The sequence below is a fragment of the Gavia stellata genome, chromosome 3 (assembly GCF_030936135.1).
Source record: "Gavia stellata isolate bGavSte3 chromosome 3, bGavSte3.hap2, whole genome shotgun sequence".
NCBI classification, from domain to species: domain Eukaryota; kingdom Metazoa; phylum Chordata; class Aves; order Gaviiformes; family Gaviidae; genus Gavia; species Gavia stellata.
The window spans coordinates 38,000,912-38,021,670 of NC_082596.1; the positions used below are offsets into that span (position 1 = coordinate 38,000,912).

General features: G+C 36.3%; 1 protein-coding gene across 1 annotated transcript in view; it reads right to left on the reverse strand.

Moving 5' to 3' along the window:
• Positions 1-5,171: 5,171 nt before the first annotated feature.
• The window catches only part of PREX2 (phosphatidylinositol-3,4,5-trisphosphate dependent Rac exchange factor 2), a 181,069-nt gene continuing 165,481 nt past the window's right edge, over positions 5,172-20,759 (reverse strand). The window contains exons 38-40 of the mRNA XM_059836047.1: positions 16,138-16,240; positions 9,271-9,338; positions 5,172-5,240 (exon numbers count right to left, since the gene is read on the reverse strand). Of these exons, the coding sequence (XP_059692030.1) occupies positions 5,195-5,240; positions 9,271-9,338; positions 16,138-16,240 (217 nt within the window). The 3' untranslated portion in view covers positions 5,172-5,194. The remainder of the gene's footprint in view (positions 5,241-9,270; positions 9,339-16,137; positions 16,241-20,759) is intronic.

Sequence of the window (20,759 nt, forward strand, 5' to 3'; positions counted from 1 at the left end):
ACAGGCACTTTACAAAAAAGGAAAAAGTAATTTAAATCCATGTTTCAAGGATATTCAACATTAAATTCCAAAGGTTACTTCTAACAAACTCAAACTACCCACAGACCTGCTAGTTTGACTGTTTTCAAACAAAAGCTCACTGAGAGATTTTGTGTATGACTGTAATTATGCATAATATTTCAAAGCAGTAATGCTCTCTTGTGCTTAATGAGACCTTACAAACAATATATTCTTCATCTGAAAAACATGTGCAATACTCAATGCAGAAATTAAGTTCATTTTTAAAGTGTAACACAAGTATAACCAAATACGTACACTATATACAGGGTGTTAAAAAGTTAATAAGGCTGCTTAGTCTGTTAAATCTGGCACATGATACAGGTAAGACACACACCCACAAAAGACATTGTGGATATTCCCATGAAAGTCCAAATCTAAGTACTTGCAGAAATGTCCCAGCTACTTTCAACGCTCTACTGGACTTTCAAACTGAAGCGGAAGTTATTTCTAAAGTAGTTCTAGTCTGACCATACAGGATTTCTAGAATGGAGATGTTATTTCTGGAGAAGAACATAAGAAATGACTACTTGATTGGTCTCTGGACATTCTGAAATTTCTTGCCGGTGTTAATATCTGCATGACTGTGCATGCTGTATATTCATTTATACATACATAACAAGAAAACATAAACCCACATCTTCTAGCAGGAAAAGGGAAACATCCCTAGTAATACATTTTCTTTAGGAAAACTTGATTGATATATACAGTATATAAAAAAATACCTACACAATTGTCAGCATACAAAAATATGAGTTCAGTATCTTTTTATACTTCAAAACCTAATGATGAAAAATCCTGAGACAGGTATGTAATGCGCATCTAATTTACCAATGCCAGTGTACTGCTGGAGTACAATTAGAAAAGCACTACCTGCATTTATCAACAAGTACAGAGATAAAATACATAAGGCAATGCATTAGCTTGAGAAATTCTCCTCTTTTCATGTTAAACAAAAATGGTGCAAAATATGCGTAAAATGCTGGCAGACATATCCATGAAGTAGCTGTAAAGTAGAGAGTATGGAACAGTATGTATATACACTACAGTTACTGATTTCACAACTTAAATGAAAATAAATGAAAGATACTTTCCTTTTTTGAGCATCATGCTTAGCCATGATATGTATACCCACATTCAGGCAATTGTCTTAAATACATATATATATACACACACACACACACACACTACATCTGACCATGAATTCATAAAACAAAAACCCATTGTTCTTTGCTTGTGAATTTCTCTGGGTAAAAACAGATCAATAAAACTGGTTCATTTTTTTCCATAATGGGATTCTAACAAATGAAATGAAGTAGGATTACTATAAATAGTCATCAACTTCAGTTTAATTGTTTTGGCTCTAAAACAGTAGAAGAGCAGTTCTGATGACTATTGACTGCATTAAAACAAACAAATAAAAATCCGAAAACCTGATGCATTTGCTAAAACTCAGTGAAAACTACCTAAAAAGCCACTAAAGATTGCAACTCTCTCAGTGGACATAAAATTGGCTGGTTGGTTCAGCTGATAGCAGGAATATTTACTTTAAAATGGATCCCTAAACACAAAAATGTTTGACATAGAGAAACTGGAATATATACATTTTTGTATTTGTTTACATTTACAATCTACGAGGAAAATAAGTGTTATGAAATACTTAATTTGGGGAACTAGACTGAATCAATGCTCATTTCTAGATTAAAAACTGTTTAGCATCCTATTATTCATGGATGATGTTTACAAAGATAGGCCAATCATCAGCTCTACCTTAAAATCAAAATCCAAGTTTTCTCCAAGCAGGAACTGTACAGCAACTTAGCTGTTCCTTGGCCCTTAACCCTCCCTTCCCAGCTGTTAAATCGCCTATACGTCCCCCATAGACTACCACTGAATCATGGTAGTCAGTATTTGATAATGTATGTCTCTAGATCCTTGAACTTAATCCCAGAATTACACTTGTCTTGGATGAAAAAGTAAAAATTACATACAGAATGGTTTCCCTAAACCAGTACAATGCATTATCATAAAAACAGGCTGCATAATCTGTTGCTGTAGAAGCAAAGCTTTAACAAGCTATGGGTGTTACAGTTCTTGGAAATCATCACTCTTGGTCATCTCTTCTTGTCATCTGTAAGTCTAAAAATTTGTGAGAGGATAAACATACTGTGATAAGAATGGATTTTTTTTTTACTCTGCAAGTGCACCTTGCAGGAACAAATACATCCTCTACATATACCAAACAAGATAAATAGCTTTAATAATGAATATGTGTAAATTTGTAATTTAAGAATGGGCTTCCTAAAGGTCCATCTAATGTTATTAGAAGCCAGATGTGTTAGATTGTGCAGTGTGCTCTGAAAACAGAGGGACAAGAAAAGCAGTTTGAAAAGCTGCACAATGTTTCAAGCGAACACTGGCTTTTGAAGGGAATTTTGAGAAATTAGGCACCCACTTTCTATAGACAGTCAGTGGGACATTTATGCCCAATTTCCTGCAGAAATCCTATCTTTATATGCTACCTGTAATACCAGAAAACCAGGGCTTAAGTTTCTCAGCCCCTTTGATACCAGGCTAAATAAATACTTTGTTTTACAGTATGGGTCACCAATGAAGCTTACAGTGCTGAATAAGTTTTTGAAAACTGCCTCTAGAGGGGAAAAAAAAGAATAAAGAACCCAAAATTAGATACAAAAACAAGAGGTCAAGATTTCTGATGCACATTCATGAAACAATTGCTAAAGAATTTGGTCCAGTCCCTAGCTCATAACTGTTTGTTCCTCAGTGTTTACAGATGTCTATTATCCCATGCTTTCAACAACAGAACGAATTAGAAAATTACCATATTATACAGGAGACTATTTTGGCATATTTGCACTCCTACCAGTTTCAATGCAATAAAAAAGTGATGACTAGTTACAATAATGTGCGTGCATGCAACAGATTTTGTCCTCTAGGTTATTTTATATTATACAGGATTAGCAGCTCCATGCAGCTGACAGCTGACTTGCCTCATAGTAAAAAACTAAAACTCATGTGGGCAAATCTCACAGGAAGATGTGAGCTTGCAGCCAGGGCTGACACCGGCACCATCCTTGGCATGAGGAGGTTACGGCTCCTCTGTACTCCTGGTGTCTGAACAAGCAGAAACTGAAACATTTTTGGTGCTTTTGCTTGGAGTGGGAGTTACTATAGCCATTACTGCCTCTCTGAATAAAACACAACCAAAAGTGTAAGATCATGACTAGAACGACAACTATAGAAATTGTGACTCTTTCTTACGTACAAGCATTAGGTCATCCTAGACAAAACGAGTAAGTTTCTAAAGAGTAAAACTTCTGTTTTCTGGCTTGGGTTTGTTGTTTGTTGGTTTGTTTGGTTTTTTTTAACCAAAAGGATAGTAGTCCCACAGCTTCCAGTAACTATGAAAGAGTGTAAACTTCAAAGCACAAAGGAGAAATTGTTACTGAAGTGTTCGTTATTGCATGTCTTTGTCACAGTTTAAGGCAAACATTCTATATTTAATGTTGGACCAGTAATTGATATGACTACATAAATATATACATATTGAAATTCACATATATGTGCAGACATATATATCCGTGGATATATAAAAATATTTATTTTCTTAGCAAAGTTAAAGTCTGTGTAAAAATATTAAGAATACTGAAAAAGGTAGGAGCTCTAATTCCTCCTTTGGAGAAAAGTAACAAGTCCCCCAGATAGCCTATATAAAAACACTCTCTGCAAGAGTACAGCTCATTTTGAATTCTCACTTATTTCACTGTGGATTAATATATTTGTTGAAGATTCCATAAATAATCAATAATATGCAAAAATTACGTTGTGAAGTTTGATTGCTACAGCATAACTATAGGCCCCTGTTGTACAAAAAATAAATTCTATTCAGACAGTATATGTCCTGCTCTAATAGAATGTATAGCTACTGGTACAAGTAGAACTATTTCAGAATATAGTTTTTGTTTTAATGTGTTCACATATGAAACCTCATTTGGGGGCATTTTCTCTGAAAATTCTTTGGCCAGAAGAACAGCCAAACACAGCTACATTTTCCCTTGGCCCTGTAAATACTCAGTACAATTTCAAAATAAATCTATAACAATTACCACTCCAAAGAACTGAAACACTACACAAAACAATTCTGACAAAATATGGGAAACAGTAGCATAAAACATCAAACACCCAAACTATTCTTCAACTTAAACCACAGGCATTTCCAGTTAAACATAACAATACTGCCTCATCCTTGCCTTACGTAGATTTGCTACTATAGTACTATACAAGAACATACACAACTCTGGAAAACTCTGAAAGGCAGAGGTGCAATAATGTAAAACATCCATTAGACAGAGTCTGAAATTCAGTCTAACTACAGACGAAGATCAGACTTACCCTTCTCCTTCATTACACTGGCAACTGAAAAAGGGCAAAACTTCACCTCATATGCCATCTAGGTATTCCTTCTAAAGGAGTATGACAACTGACTGCTTAAGACATGGATGAGTTTACTGATTACAAGCACACCTTCATAGCAGCAGTCTGCCTGCAGCCATTAAACACAATTCTGAGATGAGTTTTCCATCTTTAAACCTCACTTACATTATATCCTTGAAACAGTAATGTCATCGTTCTGAGAAATTATGATGGTGACAGGAAAAAAGTGATTATCAGTGCAAAGGGCCCCATATGAAGTGCATGCTCATTATCAAGCCTAGTTTATCTAGGCTTTTATTCCTTCCACAAGAACACATTCTGTATAGTGTACAAGTGAAGTCATTCTCTCTGAACAAGACACTTGTTTTCAAGCTGCTAGCTATACCTATCATGTGGCTGAACAAGACCCATCAAAGGAATCTGATTCCAGTGTAAAATTCCCAAGGAAGATTCCTGTTCTACTAGTGTAAGGCCAGAGTGCACAGATTCCAGAAATGCTTTTTGGAAGCCATTTTTCAAAACCAATAGATAATATTCAGGGTATTTCTTTCTTAATCCTGAGTAAAGGGTTTTTTTATTTATCAAAGCCCCAGGCACATACTGCTGTAGTGCAGTTAGGTTTTGTCATGTAGTCCCAGTATCCCAAAGGCCATTATTGGGTTATTTTCTGGAGCAGTTCTCCTCATTCTTCTCCAACAGGTGGTGGTGGCTGGCATAGCTTGTATAATCTGACAATGACAAAAAACAAAGCAATTGTTATTCTGAGAGCTTGGTCATTATTAAAATGAGTAAATTTAAGGAACACAAACTAAATCGAAGCCTTCCTGCACTGCAAAACAAGAGGTGCTGAATTCAGCTTAATAACACTGATACAAAACCAGTAAAATCTTATTCATGAGCATGAATGTTTACATTGAAAGTGGTATTATTAAAATACACATCTATACACAACCTTATAAAGACATTCCAGTTTATTCAAGTTTTCATATTTCTGCACTGAAGACCCCGTTCTGGAGAAAGCTAAGTCTCACTAATCCAATTACCAGTTGTTGCTCTGAATTTCTAAATTGGAAAAGCTGCTTGCTGAATGCCATTGGCTCCATTTTTGTTTTGGCACAGAGTCAGACCTCACTCTAACATAGTTCGCTGTAAAACTGATGCTGTTTGAAGAACCTAAGACATATGTCAGACATGTCACATGCCAGCATGAAGATTTTAAACTCTCTCCCCCCCAACTTCCACATGTGTGAAGTCAAGACCAGTAAGATTTGGTTCAAATGACTACCTCAGTACAGACTGAAATAGCCACTCTTTCATTCATAGAGGCTTTTGAATTTCTATTAAATCCTTTTGCATGGATTTGGTTATTAGCAAGTGTTTGAAACTTTACCCTAATGTTAGGAATACTGAAAATAAACAGCAATCATTCTGACCCCAGGCTCTCTGTTCCCTAAGTATGCCCAGCATACAGTATCTCCCCTGCAACCACAGCAATTAGAACCAGCAATAGACATGATCTCATTTGGAGATTACATATTTTCCTCAGGGAAACTCTATCATTGAAGGAATAGCAAAGAGAAGAGACCGAGTATGGCATGGCAAGGAGAAAAAGCATCAGAAGCCAAAAATGAAGAGACAATGACACAGCATCTGCATTAATACTTAACATGAAGAATCTCTGACGTCGAAATACAAAAGCAATAGAAATAGCAGGTTTGGTAGGTCTGGCTACAGGCAGGGTGGTGAATCGTCCAGTGGCTTGGGGGCTGGAGATATTTAAGATGCTCAGGGCATCTGAGTTTTCCAAGTATATTTTGCAAATTTGCCTGCTAAGCATCACATTAATTTATATGACTCCATTTTAACTAATCATAAATTCCAAAATCGTATGACAGATAAACACAGAAAACAAAAATCTGTACATGTGGCTGGGCTCCCCAAGCAATTCAAGATCAATGGGCTGATGATATTCTGCTACTGAAATTATGTGCGGCATGGTATGTATGGCTGCCCCTGTGAGTACCGAAAGCCTGTTCAACATCTAGGCACATCCTGTCAGAAAAAGCATCCTGTGGCTACACAAGAGCAGGGCAGGATAGCTGCTGTTCTCTGATTTCAGTTCCCTTTGGAGTTAAAACCCATGGGACGCTGACAACACACCATGGCCATGGGCTAAATAACTTTTCTCTGAATCACTGGAAGTGATTATCAAGCAGAGTTGCTAGATGGTAAGAATAAGAAGCATCAGTTCTGTCAGCCAAACAGCAACTGCAAATCTGCTTTCAAACCTCCACCATAAAGTGTTCTGAAGATCACTGGGCTCTTCCACACTGTCATCTGGCAGATTCAGAAATACAATCATTTAAGGTCACATTGTACAGACACCAATGTATTTGTTAGAAACCATATATAAGCCATTACACATATATCTCATATTTGCATACCAATGAGAGAAGAAGATGGCCTGATCTTTATACAGACAAGTATGCAGAGAAAAATAAACAGGGGTCATTTGAGTTATTTGATTCTGCTGGTGTAATAAAGCAGTAATACTCAAAGCTGGCAAAAGACAGATAAAATTACTGTCAGAATCTCACTGAAGTAATTGCAGTGGGGTTAGTTTGTGATGATGTTTTAGAAAAATCTAATTTCTGCGGAACAATGTGCAGAAAAGCTCAGCCCCAAGTACCAAGGTCTGTGTATTCTTCAGGTTAAAATGGTAATCATTAAGGTTGCTTGTCTTCAGAGCAAGTGATGTAGGAGAATTCTGAGGCAAACTAACAAGGCTGCATAAATCCCTAAAGAGCTATAGTTGCTGAAGACGGTATGGAGCAGAAACAGACTGTTCTGAGTCAATATATATCGAACAACTGTTTGAGATGGTACAAACAGATCAGCTGAGAAAAGACAGAAAACACTGGCAACTGCAGAGAACTGAGAACACTGTCACATGACATTAAATGGAGCCAAATGTAATGGTAAAATTCTTTTCAAGGCAAAGAATTAAGAACTCACAGTGTCATTTACCTATACATCAAAAGTATCACTCCTTCTGATGACTATTCTGACTTATGTGACTTATCTCTCTAACAGTACATCAAATGCCGCAAACACTGAGGTCAATGAGATATCGCTGTGACATTGCTGTTGCTGCTGGCTGGCAAGCTTGTTGGATGCATCTGTCTATGCTATGTTCTAGGAGCCATCTCATAATTTTCCTTCAGCTTTTCATTGCTATGTTGTGGGAGCGTCAACTGGAAAGAGGCAATCTTTTCTTAACTGATGCAAAGCCAAAAAATGTCTTATGGCTAAGTTTTTTCTTTTTAAAACTTAGATTTTTCCTTTATCACAAAAGCTCTGAATCTAGATACATGCTCTGTCATTTAGAGGAGGGAAAAGTTTGGTTTGCAACAATTCTTTGGCTGTCTCCAGAATTATGTCATGAAGGAGGAGTCCATTTAAGGCCAAAACCATACCGTTCAAAATATGACAAGGCTTCTCACAGCTTTTACTGTAAGAAAATGTTGGCTTACTGCCTTAGGTTCCCACAATGCACGACAGTTGGTCAGGCAATTTTGGTCCTGGATGTCCTCACCTGCTGGTACAGGCAATGACTTTATTGCTGATGGGTTTACTCTAGGATCAGTACTTTGTTGGATCTTATTTAATCTCCTTTATGGCTCATACAAGATGCATATATGCTCCAACAAATGCTGCTACTCAGCAACTGAACAGCAGCTGCTACTCAGACTTACTCATACCTTGTACACTTAAGGTACACTCCTTTTCCAGAATCAGATTGAGCACATGCACAGAACAATGTGCAGTGATTTGTTATAAACAAGTTATCACCAGTAGCCTGATTCCCTACTGGGAGAAACTGGGACACCTGATAAAAGCGGAGCAAACTGCATAAGAAGAAAAAATTCCTGAGTATTATTGGTCAGAATCCAGAAGACAGTCTTTCTGTGAGGCTGTGGATAGCATACGTGTTCATTCACATGGTCACCTCTATCAGGTATACTAATTCATTGTTTCCTTACTGAAATTTAAACACCACAGGGAGTCTGTTATGTATTCCACATATCTGTTTAGCTCATTCAATATGTAATCATTAGTCAACAAAAACCATGTTTTAAATTAGTAAAAAAAAAGTTTAAATTAGAGCTGGATTAATAAAACCACTTTAAGATAAGATTAAGAACATTATTGTTCGGTTATTTTCATTTATGGGTATTGTGCTTAAGAAATTTCAGGTACCTGCAATCCATCACAGCATTAAAAGCTGGATAAATATAGAACAGTCACATTTTTCATTCTAATGGATGTTTCAGAAAGAGACAAAGAAAGACTACATCATCTCTAAAAGCAACTAGAATATGATTTTGCTGAGATATTGCAGTACAGTATTTCATTAAAATGGGGTTATGGATTTAGTTATGAAGATTTCCCCAAAACCACTAAACATCACAAGTGATGAAGGACTTACTCCAGTGTTTTCATAATTAACATGAACTAGGTTTCATTTTTCAAAAATGGGCACATTTTGAAGTGCTACATAGCCTGAATTTCTTCAACTAATTACCTTAAGTAAAATTGTATGGCTAAGAACATAATTGATTTTATGTACATTAAAAGCCAAGTCTTAACAGTTAGTGCACAATACAGACAGTGTTTATTGTTAACTTTTGAGTAGCTAGGACAGAATTTGGCACAAACTAGACAAAATCATGGTCTAGGACACAAGCAATCAATTACCTTGGGACAGACTGTGGTGTTCGATCCCTCACTCCTAAATTCTTAGCTGTGTTTTGTACTCTCGCACCCTGTGAAAGAAAAACAATTTTGCTTCATTTATTCCAACACAAGTTAGAAAGTTTTCTGAGCTTTCTAGATGAACGTAGCTATTTGATTCTAATTAATTAATACATATGCTCCATGTCCCAAAACAATGCTCCTCTTTAAGGTGGGGAACAAGTTACAGCAGTACATTAATTCTCAACTTAAGAGAAATATGCAGAAAAGAGACAAAATCTTTCCATTTGACATTAAATAAATGCGTACATCTATATCTTACTAACACAAAAGACTTCATAAAAAATTAACATTTAAAGTTTAAAACAATCCAAACACATCTTGTTTCAATTTGTTTGATTTTTGTCACTGTTCTTTGTGGAAGGCATAGATAACAAATTTTTTTCTGAAATGTAACTTATTTCCCATGAACTTCTAAACAAACAAATACTACAGATTATTTCCTATGAATAGCTTTCTAGGTAAATCTAGAAAAATGGCCTAAATTGAGGCACTAAATTAGGATTAGAAAAATGCAGGTCCTGATCTTCCTTTATAATCACAGAATCACAAAAAAAAAAAAAAAAAAAAAAAAAATATCAGGTTGGAAGGGACCTCCCGAGATTGTTTAGTCCAACACCCCTGCTTAAAGCAGGGTCAACTAGAAAAGCTGATCTCTCTGTACCTCAGTTGATCCTTTGAAAAAACAATAATGAAAGTACTCTTGTCTCACTGACTCATCCACCGTAAGGAGGAATTTGATAAAACATGCACAATGTTCATATACCATGATAGTGAAAAATGCAGACTCTTCTGCAAACTAGCTTAGACATATGAAAGAACTTAGTAAAATTTGTTCTTAAATTATGAGGTCTAGCTTTTAGAGTGCAGTTTTATTAATGTAAAGTAGTCATCATAAAGAAACATATCTGTTAGATTTACAGTCTCTTTATGTTTTCTAATACTTTGAAGGACAGGAAAACTACTTGTTCTGTCTATAATACATACACTGACTCTCCCTTTATTTGTTCTTCTGTACTACCTACAGAACCTACCTACCTACCTGTACTACCTAATTCAGGACAAAATAACAGAGAACAAAAATAGGTAATCTCAGAACTCCTACAGTGAGATCTTAGATTGGTATGAAACATCAAAGATAATTTACATTCCAAATAGAGCTGCAATGGCAGCTACACATGATGTAAAAATGAGGTATAATCATTGATTCAATACGTAGAGTAAGACTAGACCTTGCATTTGACTGAAATCTGGTACTCAGGTAATTGAGAAGGTATTAGTTCACTGTTATGGGCTCAAACAAAAGATGAAAAAGGCCTGCTGGTTACACACAGGTCGGTTCTCAGAGTTTATGCAAATCAACACGTGACAGAAAACATACTGTGTCCTTACATTTCTTTTGGGAAAAAAAATAGTGGTAAAGATAGAGAAAATAACTAGAGTACCTACAAAACTGAAGGCAGAATATAAAAGTGATTTTACTAGCTTTACATCTAGCTCAGTAAGCTTGTCTCTGACAGTTGCAAAAGACACGTGACTACAGACCACAACAAACATATTTCTTTCCCCAGAAAATCATCCAGAATTCAATGATTAGTCACTCAATACTTCCTCTCTTCAGCAGCGAGTATGTATTTAATTGATTTCAGTGATTCTCTTCTCTTCTTTCCCATCTCATCTTGAACCCATGAATAACTGCACATCACTAACATCCTTGTGGAAGGAGATCCACATTTGGGGTACAATCTTAGCTTGTTGTGTCAAGAACCACTATTTTCATTTGGTTTGAATCTGCTAGTTTCATTTGATGCCTTTAGTTCTGCACTGGTGAGGACAATGGTTAGTCCCTAACCGTGCCACATGTTCTTTAGACCTCTGTCATATCCTCCCTCACTCATAAAGCTGAAAACCCCTAGATTATTTTGTCTGTCTGTCTTGTCTATAAACCATTTCCAACTGTTGATCATTTTTTCTGACCTTCTCTGAACCTTTTCCATTATGCTGTATCCTTATGGAAGGGATCAGAACATCCTCTAGTTCAAAATGAAGGGTCATGACAGTATGATTTCTACTTTGTCATCTATCCTTGCCTAAACCATTATAACTTCTGATTTGCTTTATTGATAGCTACTGAGAATTGAGCTGATGTTTTCTATCATATCCTGAGGTCTTGAACATGAGATGTAATGGCAAGCTCACAGTCAATTATTGTGAATGTGAACTTAGGGTTTGTTTTTTTCCCCCTGTATGCATCACTTAAGAGTTATCTACACTGATTTTCACCTGCCATTTTATTGCTCAATCATGAAGTCCTGTAAGATTCTTTTGTAATTCTTCATAGTTACTTCTCATCTTTAATAAAAACTTGAAAAGAGTTCAGAGGAGAATAGGGAGAATGATTAGGTAAGAAAACACAACTGAAAAAAAGAAAGATCAGATGGATTGATGTTGTTCTATCTACAAAAGTGATGGCTTATCAGGAAAACTATAATCAAATTGGGGCAGACTTTTTAGCAGGGCCTGTAGCAATAGAACAAGGGATAATGGTTTTAAACTAAAAGCCAGTAGATTCAGACTAGACATAAGGAAGAAATTTTTTACAAAAAGGTTGCTAAAGTACTGGAACAGATTGCCCAGAGAGGTGGTAGATGCCCCATCTCTGGAAGCATTCAAAAGTCTATTGTTAAAAAGGAAGTAAAATCTGATCTTTAAGTCTACAGCACACTGGACAGAAAACAGGAGACAAACTGAAGGGGAAAAAAAAAAGACAAAAAAAAAAAGAGACTCAAATGAGGCACTAAGTAAAACATCTTAACAAAAACATTAAGAAAACTCTGGAACAGACCACTTGGAAGCACTGTGCAGAAATATCCACTACTGGAGGTTTAAGAACAGAGATGAAAAGTGTCTGTCCATGAATTACATAAGGATAGCTGATCCAGTGTTGGTTATAAAGTTAGACATGTCAAGTCCAGACCTTCATCACCTTCAGTGTCCTTTCCTCAGTGCCATTTTCTGAATTTTTATCATAATAAAGAAAACCCACCGTGACAGACTGCTGAGATTGGCATATCATTACATAACTGAGAGCCAGAATATACATATACATGGGAAAACTATCTAAATCAATCACATGTAGATCCTACCGTCAGTGCTGTGACTACCTCTGAGAACAAAACCAGCCTATTTTACTTGCATCACTCCCTAGACAAATTAATTTTAGTATCTTGCTCACATAATAAATCAAATGCATTAAAAGAGTCTAGCTTTATACAACCATGTAATTTATTGTTTAGCAGGAGAACAAATTAGACCTTACCTGCAACCACCAGATTCTTACTTCTTTTGAGGAAAAGCTCCCAAGAATTACTAGCAACTTGCTACATGACATCTCTTGGTCTCCACTGAGCACCATTACACCATTTCTGTTTCAATATACTGTTAATTTATACTTCTCCAATATTATTCTTAAAGCTATAGCAATAGTTGTGCTATGTGGCTCCCGAATGCCTCCCTCTGCTTACCAGTACTGCCAGAGCACTGCTGAAAGATGCTGGCACCTCTGAGGAGACACTGCCATCAATCTGGACTCTTATATATGAACTAGTATTCTCATTGCCATGAGAAAAAATTATAGCTTTATTTTCAAGCTACATGCTAATTTAAGGATAGCAAGAACCAGCCACATAAAGAAAACAGATTCTCTTTATGCCCTGCTCAAAGAGCTTTAAATCACTACAATTCTCCTAAGAATTATTCAAAATGCAGTGCTCTTATTATACTCATGAAAAAGCATGGGAAAATGATTACTCACTTAAAAGACAACACAAATTATCTCCTAGCCTTTTCTGTTTATCAGCTTTTTAGTTACCTTTCTTCCTCAGAGCCCTGTGCCCTCCTGCAGCTTCTTTCCTAGGCCTCCATCCTCTCCACACACTGCTGCATCCTGAAGACACACTCCTGTCAGGATGCTTTACATAGTATTTTGTGGGTACAGATGTTTATGTGAATTAACATACATGAGTAAATGTTTTAGTAAAAGTAAATACTTTAGTAAAAGTTACTAAAAGATAGTTGGGATGTTTTGTCAAAATTTTTATTTTAGAAATCAGTCTAGACTGCATTAGCAGATGAAAGACAGAAATCTCTTAACTAAAACCATCCCACAGAGCCAAGTTCATACCAACTCTCACAAGTTGGTCTCTTTTCTTTAGATCTCGCAGAACAGGTGCTTGTGAATACCTAATTGTAACTGACAGGGCAATTACTTTGAAAATTGTTCTAACAATACTGTCAGGGCTATGATAAGTCTTGTTAAACATGATCACAGCCTCATTCAAATTAAAAGAAAAAACCCACTTCCTGAGGTCATCCATTCAGTCAGGTGTCTCCAGTTATTCAGTACTGGTGCCCCAAGCTGGAAGAGATATCAGCTTCATGTAGAGACAATTTCCCCCTGTGGAAAGCTGATACTGCTAGGAGCTAACGTTGCTGGCTTCTCTAGAATAACAGATGGAATAGATGTCCTTTCATTTGCACCTCCCTGTGGCTAATCTCTTTATTCCACAAAAGATTCAGGGTGTAAATGGGCTAACAAAGTTTTTGTTCAGTTGGTTTTTTTATATTAAGCCAGATAAAAGACACATGTATTGCCCTTAACTAAATGTTCTGTATCAAACCCCAAGAAGCTTTATTTTTCCACCCCTCATCCAAGTTTTATGGCCTGCGTTCTGCTCCTGACAGTTAAATCCTACAGATAATTTAAACATTAAATCCAGAACAGGTTTCTATAAAATACCATAGTGCATTGTTGAAAATACTCCAAAATATTTAGAATTTAATGGAGGGTTATATTTCTACTACAGAACTCCAAGCCCGATTTAAAATTACAACAAAAGATTATTACTCTATTAAATGCAGTAGTTGTTTCCTGCAAGAGGAAGAATGTGTGAAAAAAGTCTGGCTTGATATACTACCAGACTTTTTTGCAGTGTCTGTGGGTGGTATTGAGGATATTGGTATCTTTAACAGCTATTGATCACCTGCTGTTTTACTTCAGAGAATGTAGCCCCACTGCAGGCTTCTTTCTACATCTCTATTTGAGCAAGTACAGTTACAGCTGCTCAAAACCAAGCAGGTTAACTTTCATTTTGTCTTTCATTTAACAAACTGCAGAAGATCCATAGATGAATCAGCATTTTTTAAAACTGTCCAGAACTGTACATTGAAAATGCGCCCTTTGACAGAACATATCCTGCAAGCAGACATATGCACAATCCTACATCCATGGTTTTTGATTGTGAAATACACAGATCTGCCTTTTGCCTACAACTTCAGGAGCAGACATATCAATGTGTAAATGCAAGTTTATTTTTATACAGCAGTAGCTTTCTTTTCAAGTCAACTTAAAGCTGTAATTCCTGAGCAGACCTACATGATCTGATTCAAGAACCTTAAGGGTATTTATTTACCCCAGAAACTTAATTTATGAACCGAATAAAGTGAAAGTCCGATATGAAAAGGAATGAGACTAATCACTCTGACGTATCCATGTTAGGCAACAGCACTTACATATAATTGATCAGAATCTATGGCTTGAGAATATCTACACAATTGCTTTAACAGACTACAGGTTTGATCTAGCATACATGTATTTTTATCTACAGCAAGTCAAAAGTAAAGTACAGCTGTTTAATCATTTTTATAACTAAACTGTGATTGCTGAACAGAATATGTAGCAGAATTAAGGAAAATAATAAAATTAGATGCAAATTAAACCCCAGAAATTATGAATCTCATCTTATCTGTGATTACGTGTTCCAATATTTAATTACCTTTTTTTTTTTTTAACTTCACAATTGAGTGCATCCCGTATCTTGTTTATGCTTTTGTCATAAGGTTAAAAGCTACCACACGCTGGGATATATGTTCCCTATGTATACAGAGTGATTAAGCCCCCACTCAACCTCTCTTTGATCAAATGAATAGGTTGAGCTCTTTAATCTTCACTTCATAAGCCTTGTCTAACAACCTCTGGATCATTTGTGCGCCTCCTTTGAACTCCTTCCAAGATTCCAAACATCCTTTTGAAAGCATTTATCTGATAACAAGATATTCTAGGTAAAGTTGTGCCAATACAGTACAGTGTATCCCCTATTTTCAGTTGATACTGCCTTTTAATCCAGCATTTTTTGTCATACCTTAGCACTAAGACTTCATGTTGAGGTGGTTAACTATCCACAACATCCTCTAAATCCTAATATTCTATTATGACCAAAGAGTGAAAAACACTATTTCAAAATAAGCACATTGTCCTCAGGAATCTTGCCTGGTAAGTTAAGAACCACGGTATTTATTTCTCCCCTGCCTTCCTACAGTTCCCCTTCATTTGGTACGAGTCACTTTTTATTAACAATAGTTAATAATCTTAAGTTATTTTTATGGACAATACATATTAAAATAAAGACTGTCTTACTCAACAGACTATTCTGATGTAAGGCGATGCCACAGGAGTTACAATACAAAAATCATTAAGTAAAATCATAACCCTGTAAAAATTACGATCCATTTACACATACAGAGAAAGCAAGCATCTGTTCCATTATTTAGAAAAAACAAACACCTTTCAGTCAACAATAAAGGAAGAGAATTTAAAAAAATAACCCAACAAAATACCCAAACTAAGAAAACTCACACAGACATTACACAACACTAAGATGGAGGTTAAAAAATGCTTGGTCAAGTCATTCTTGTTTAATGATAACACATCTTGAAGAAACATCAAGACTTTACCCTTAGCGAGCATCCTACCTGTTTGCGCATGACATCTGTAGCTTGCATGATATAGCGAGGAGGTAGCCCATGGCTCCGAGCCAGAATGATCGCCTGCTCCAGGGTAACACTCAGAGTGCAGCTGCAATGGAAGACAGAAGTCAGCTATCTGCTAGCAGTGATTTCCTTAAAATAATTGCTTTTAGATCAATTAGCTTTTAGTAGACCTGCCCCCTATCCCTCACCCATCCATGCAGGCATTAGCCTGGACACTAAAATGTTTCTTAAGTAGAAAGATTCTGAGTGTAACAAGTGTTCCTGCTGACTTACAACCAAATGCATTTGCCTTTTTCACTGTTGTTAAAAAAAACACCGAACAGCAAAACCCACAAGCCAACTATGGCTTGGCAAGTGCATGAGAGAGTGATAATGCAAGGAGAAGAATTTTTTGTAGTTGTATAAATCCCTTTCCAGGTGGTTTCTGCACGTGTTATCTCTCACCCTCCACTGTTAATGCAGACCATAGCTTTGGTATCAGGATCCTGACCTCTTGGCATTAATTTAGCTTGGCTATTCTTATGGCACATTAGTGCAGTTCAGTCCAAATAAAGAGACATTTCCCCCCTTTCAAAAAATAAAATAAATAAATAGGGCATTCCTTCAAGTAACTGTCCTCTCCTACTCTGACAATCTTTTTTCAAGTAAATACTTGAGGACAAAAACTGATCATGGTACCACATCCTAATGAAAAGGCTGTAATTGCTTTGTCAGAGCAACCAGGAAAGTTTCAGAGCTAAAGATCTTTCTGTAGGACAACCTGTCATCACACCAGACAAAAAACAGTAGGGAAAGTAATTTTGGACATGCCATCCAATTTCAGTTGTCATGGTAAGGACAAGGACGGATAGATGGTTTCTTATACAATCAAGACGAAAGCTGTAGAAGACTCACAGATAAAGGCAAAAAAACTGAGTAGAAACAGGTAGTTTTTGAAAAGCCGAACATGTTTGAGGGCTGCTATCATCCAAGAGGTGAGAGTGGCTCCATCCTGCACCAGTAAGCTGCCTGATAATTTTTCCATTCACAACCAAAGTACTGCAATAATCAAATCTCTTCAACCAGAAAGATGAGGTGTACAGAAAATGATCCTACCTCAGCAGAACCTGACAAAAGCTGCGTGTCTCAAGTTCAAATAATAAAACTAGGACACGTGGTTAAAACATGCTTTTGAGTAGCCTTTTGGCAAAATCTTGACCAAAAGATTCTGCATAGCTTATATTACGCACACAGAACAGACAATATGTTTCAATCACTCATCTTGCTGAGCAGAAGATCTGTAGGAGGAAAAAATGTGTCTGCACTTATTTTCTTACAAAAAAAAAAAAACCCAACCCTGACACATTTTAAATACCACTTAAGTAAATTTATGGACTGTAAAAACTTTCACAGTAGTGAGTGTAGAAGATATTAAATTTGATCTGTAGCTTTATTAATGGTCTTTCATTAAAAATTTATAAGCTAAGTGATTTTCCTTGGTAATGAAGCAATTTTTATTCCCCAGTTTCTTGTGTACACTGACCTCAGAGTTAACTTGAGGCAAAAATCTATTGATCTTTTGTTATATGTTTGATTAAGGGGCATAATAGTTAAATATTAGACTAGAAATTCTAAACACTGTGTTTTCATCTTGCCTTTGAAAGGTGAAATATTGCAAAAATAAAGTACATGCTCATAACATTTGCCAGCACCAAAATCTAAACATCTAACCTTCAAGAACAGACCACAAAGGAAGCTTTGTCCCATTGACAACAGAAAAAAGCAGGAGTATCCGAAACCTAATTTCACAAGTGTAATCCAAGCCAGAGAAAAAGGGCAAAAAGTCTCTTTGTAGGTGTAATAGAGGTTACTGGGCTCAAAGTACAGGTTTCAACAAACCAGTTACTAAACCAACTTTCCCATAAATCCCATCTTCCTGGAACCCACAAGACTGAAAGAACAGAAAAATCATATTCTGCACGTGTGAATCAAAACTAGCAAAAACCTCCTAAATGAAGTTCAGCTTGAAGAATTAGCTGCAAACACTAATTTTGTGATTGGAAAAGACTGCCAAACTCCAAAATCTGATGAAATGGCTGGTGATGGTGGACATTATGAGCTGTCTACATTTTGACAATGCTAACCAGTTCAGAAAAAAGGTTGCCAAGTGCGTAGATAAAGACATAACCAGAGTGGGAAACACAGAGACAAAGAGTAAAATAGCATCATGAAAATTTCTTTAATAGGCTACTATGGAAATAGCCAACAACTACAGTACAGTCCTGAAACATATAAACAGACTACAATTGAAGATCTCACCTCAAGACAAAAAAATAGTAATTCTGAAGATAATTTTTTTAACATATCCTAGGAAATCAGTAGTGAAGACACTCAAGATGACAGCAGTGATGATGTTAACTATTATCACATCTCTTTAATAAAAGATTTTACATTTGAGGTTAAGTCCTACAGTAATGCTGGCTAGATACATTTACTGTTTCTTTTAAAAAACATTCTTACTTGTTAAAATATGTTAAAAAATGTTAAAATAAGATCAGTCGCATGAATTCATTTCAATATAACATGTCATTAGAGATGCAGTTTAATATCGCTAGATTTTTTTTTAGACTTGACATTAGGAAACATTTCTTTACCAAGAGGGTGGTCAAACACTAGAAGAGGCTTCCTAGAGAAGTGGTCCATGCCCCAAGCCCGTCAGTGTTTAAGAGGCATTTGGACAATGCCCTTAATAGTATGCTTTAACTTTTGGTCAGCCCTGAATTGGTCAGGCAGGTGGACTAGATGATCGTTGCAGGTCCCTTCCAAGTGAAATAGTCTAGTCTATTTTCTTGCGTTTCTCTTGAGGTATGTAAAAGGTCTGATGAATGCAGAATTAAATACATATGATTGTTTATGGCTTTTGTCACGTAATTATAAAATAAGGTTACTACTTTCTAAACATAAAAACCAACAACACTCAAATAGCTTCATTTTGAATACCGAACCAATGAGATGGCATCCTCTAATAAAACTGATCATATAAACTTTCCATGGTGCTATGCTGAACTGACTCACTCACTAGTAAACCTGTATTTACATGCTGGTGCTTTCTTCCAGCTCTTCAAATACAGTTTTTGAATTACTACAGATTTGTTATCACAAATCAAACTACCTTGGAAATCAGCTCTGAAAACAACAAATGCACACACAAAACATCAGACAGTAACATGGAAAAGTCATAACTGGAAGTACCTCAGCAATAGGACTGCCAAGCACAGAGAGATTAACCAAATGCAAATTTAAAACAATACAACTTGTACAATTTTGTGAAACAATACGAAAGCTGGGAATTCCTCATATGGTAAGACTGTTCTGGTGGTCTGAACGAGGTTCAATATCAAGGATTGTCAGCAAATACGTGCAATAGGTAATAATCCACCCTTCTTCCCCATTTTGAGAGCTGATAAGCAGATGGTATTAAAGTTTGCAAAGCAACTTGGAAGTAGTTCTGACCACTGGAAGTATCCAGTCATTTGGAAGCAATCAGCCCAGACAAACCATACAAGGAAAATATTAGGGGGAAAACTCTTTCAATGCTCTCATAACATTCTGTTATGGGAAGCATAATTCCCAAATCCATATATTTTACAGTGTAAACAAATCAAAATCTGTTCTCACTCCCTCTCTTTTCCTCTCATCCCTTTTTTTATGCGAGAAAAACAAAAGACCCGAATTCATAATCTCAGAATTTATGTCAGTTAGAATCACAAATTCCCTGCCTTGACAGATTACAGGAGCAAGGCAGCACAGACATTTGGCTTTCCCAGCACAACTGGGCTGAGAATTCCTCATTTCACCCATTTGGTTTCCAAGAAACAGAAGGGGCTGCAGCTGCTCCCAGCCCCTGCCTGCTATCCCCAGTCACCCAACACTCATAACAGTATTGATGTGAAGATTAAATACAAACTTTCAACCATCTTCTGGATCAGACCATCCTGAACAAAAGAGGTTAAATCATTTTCTATCACCAATAGTCCATTTGTTTCTGACTGGATGTGATTTTTACTGAAGGGCAGCAAATCGGCTGGATAGACATACATCTACACTGAAAAATGGAGTTGTAAAAGGGAAAAACAGTTTCAAATTTTCTAAGAAATGGATTATTTTGTGACAGCTTGTTTAATGGCACCTGAAAGGAAAAATAATTTGAGTTCATGTGCACTACCTACAGAGCTGCCACTGAGCGAACTGTATATCTATGTTACCAGAGTAAACCAAATCTAAATCATTCAATTCATTCTCAGGTTTCAATTAGGATTCCAGCCATCCTACATCCAAAGATGCATCACAACATCCCTTAGAAAAATGCCCTGAACAGAAAAGATGAGGTGAATCAAATTAGTTTAGTAGTTACCACAGTCAGAGATGTCAAAATGCATTATGTTCTGGCTATGTGAATAGGAAAAAAATATGAAAAGGATGCATGTATGCTTCGTCTAATTACAATCTAAAGCTTCTACTCAACATGTAATTTAATGCCATTGTTATTATTTTAATTCCTTTTCTTTCCATACATCATAAGTGAATCATACTTACATTTAACCACCTTTTAAACCAATTATACT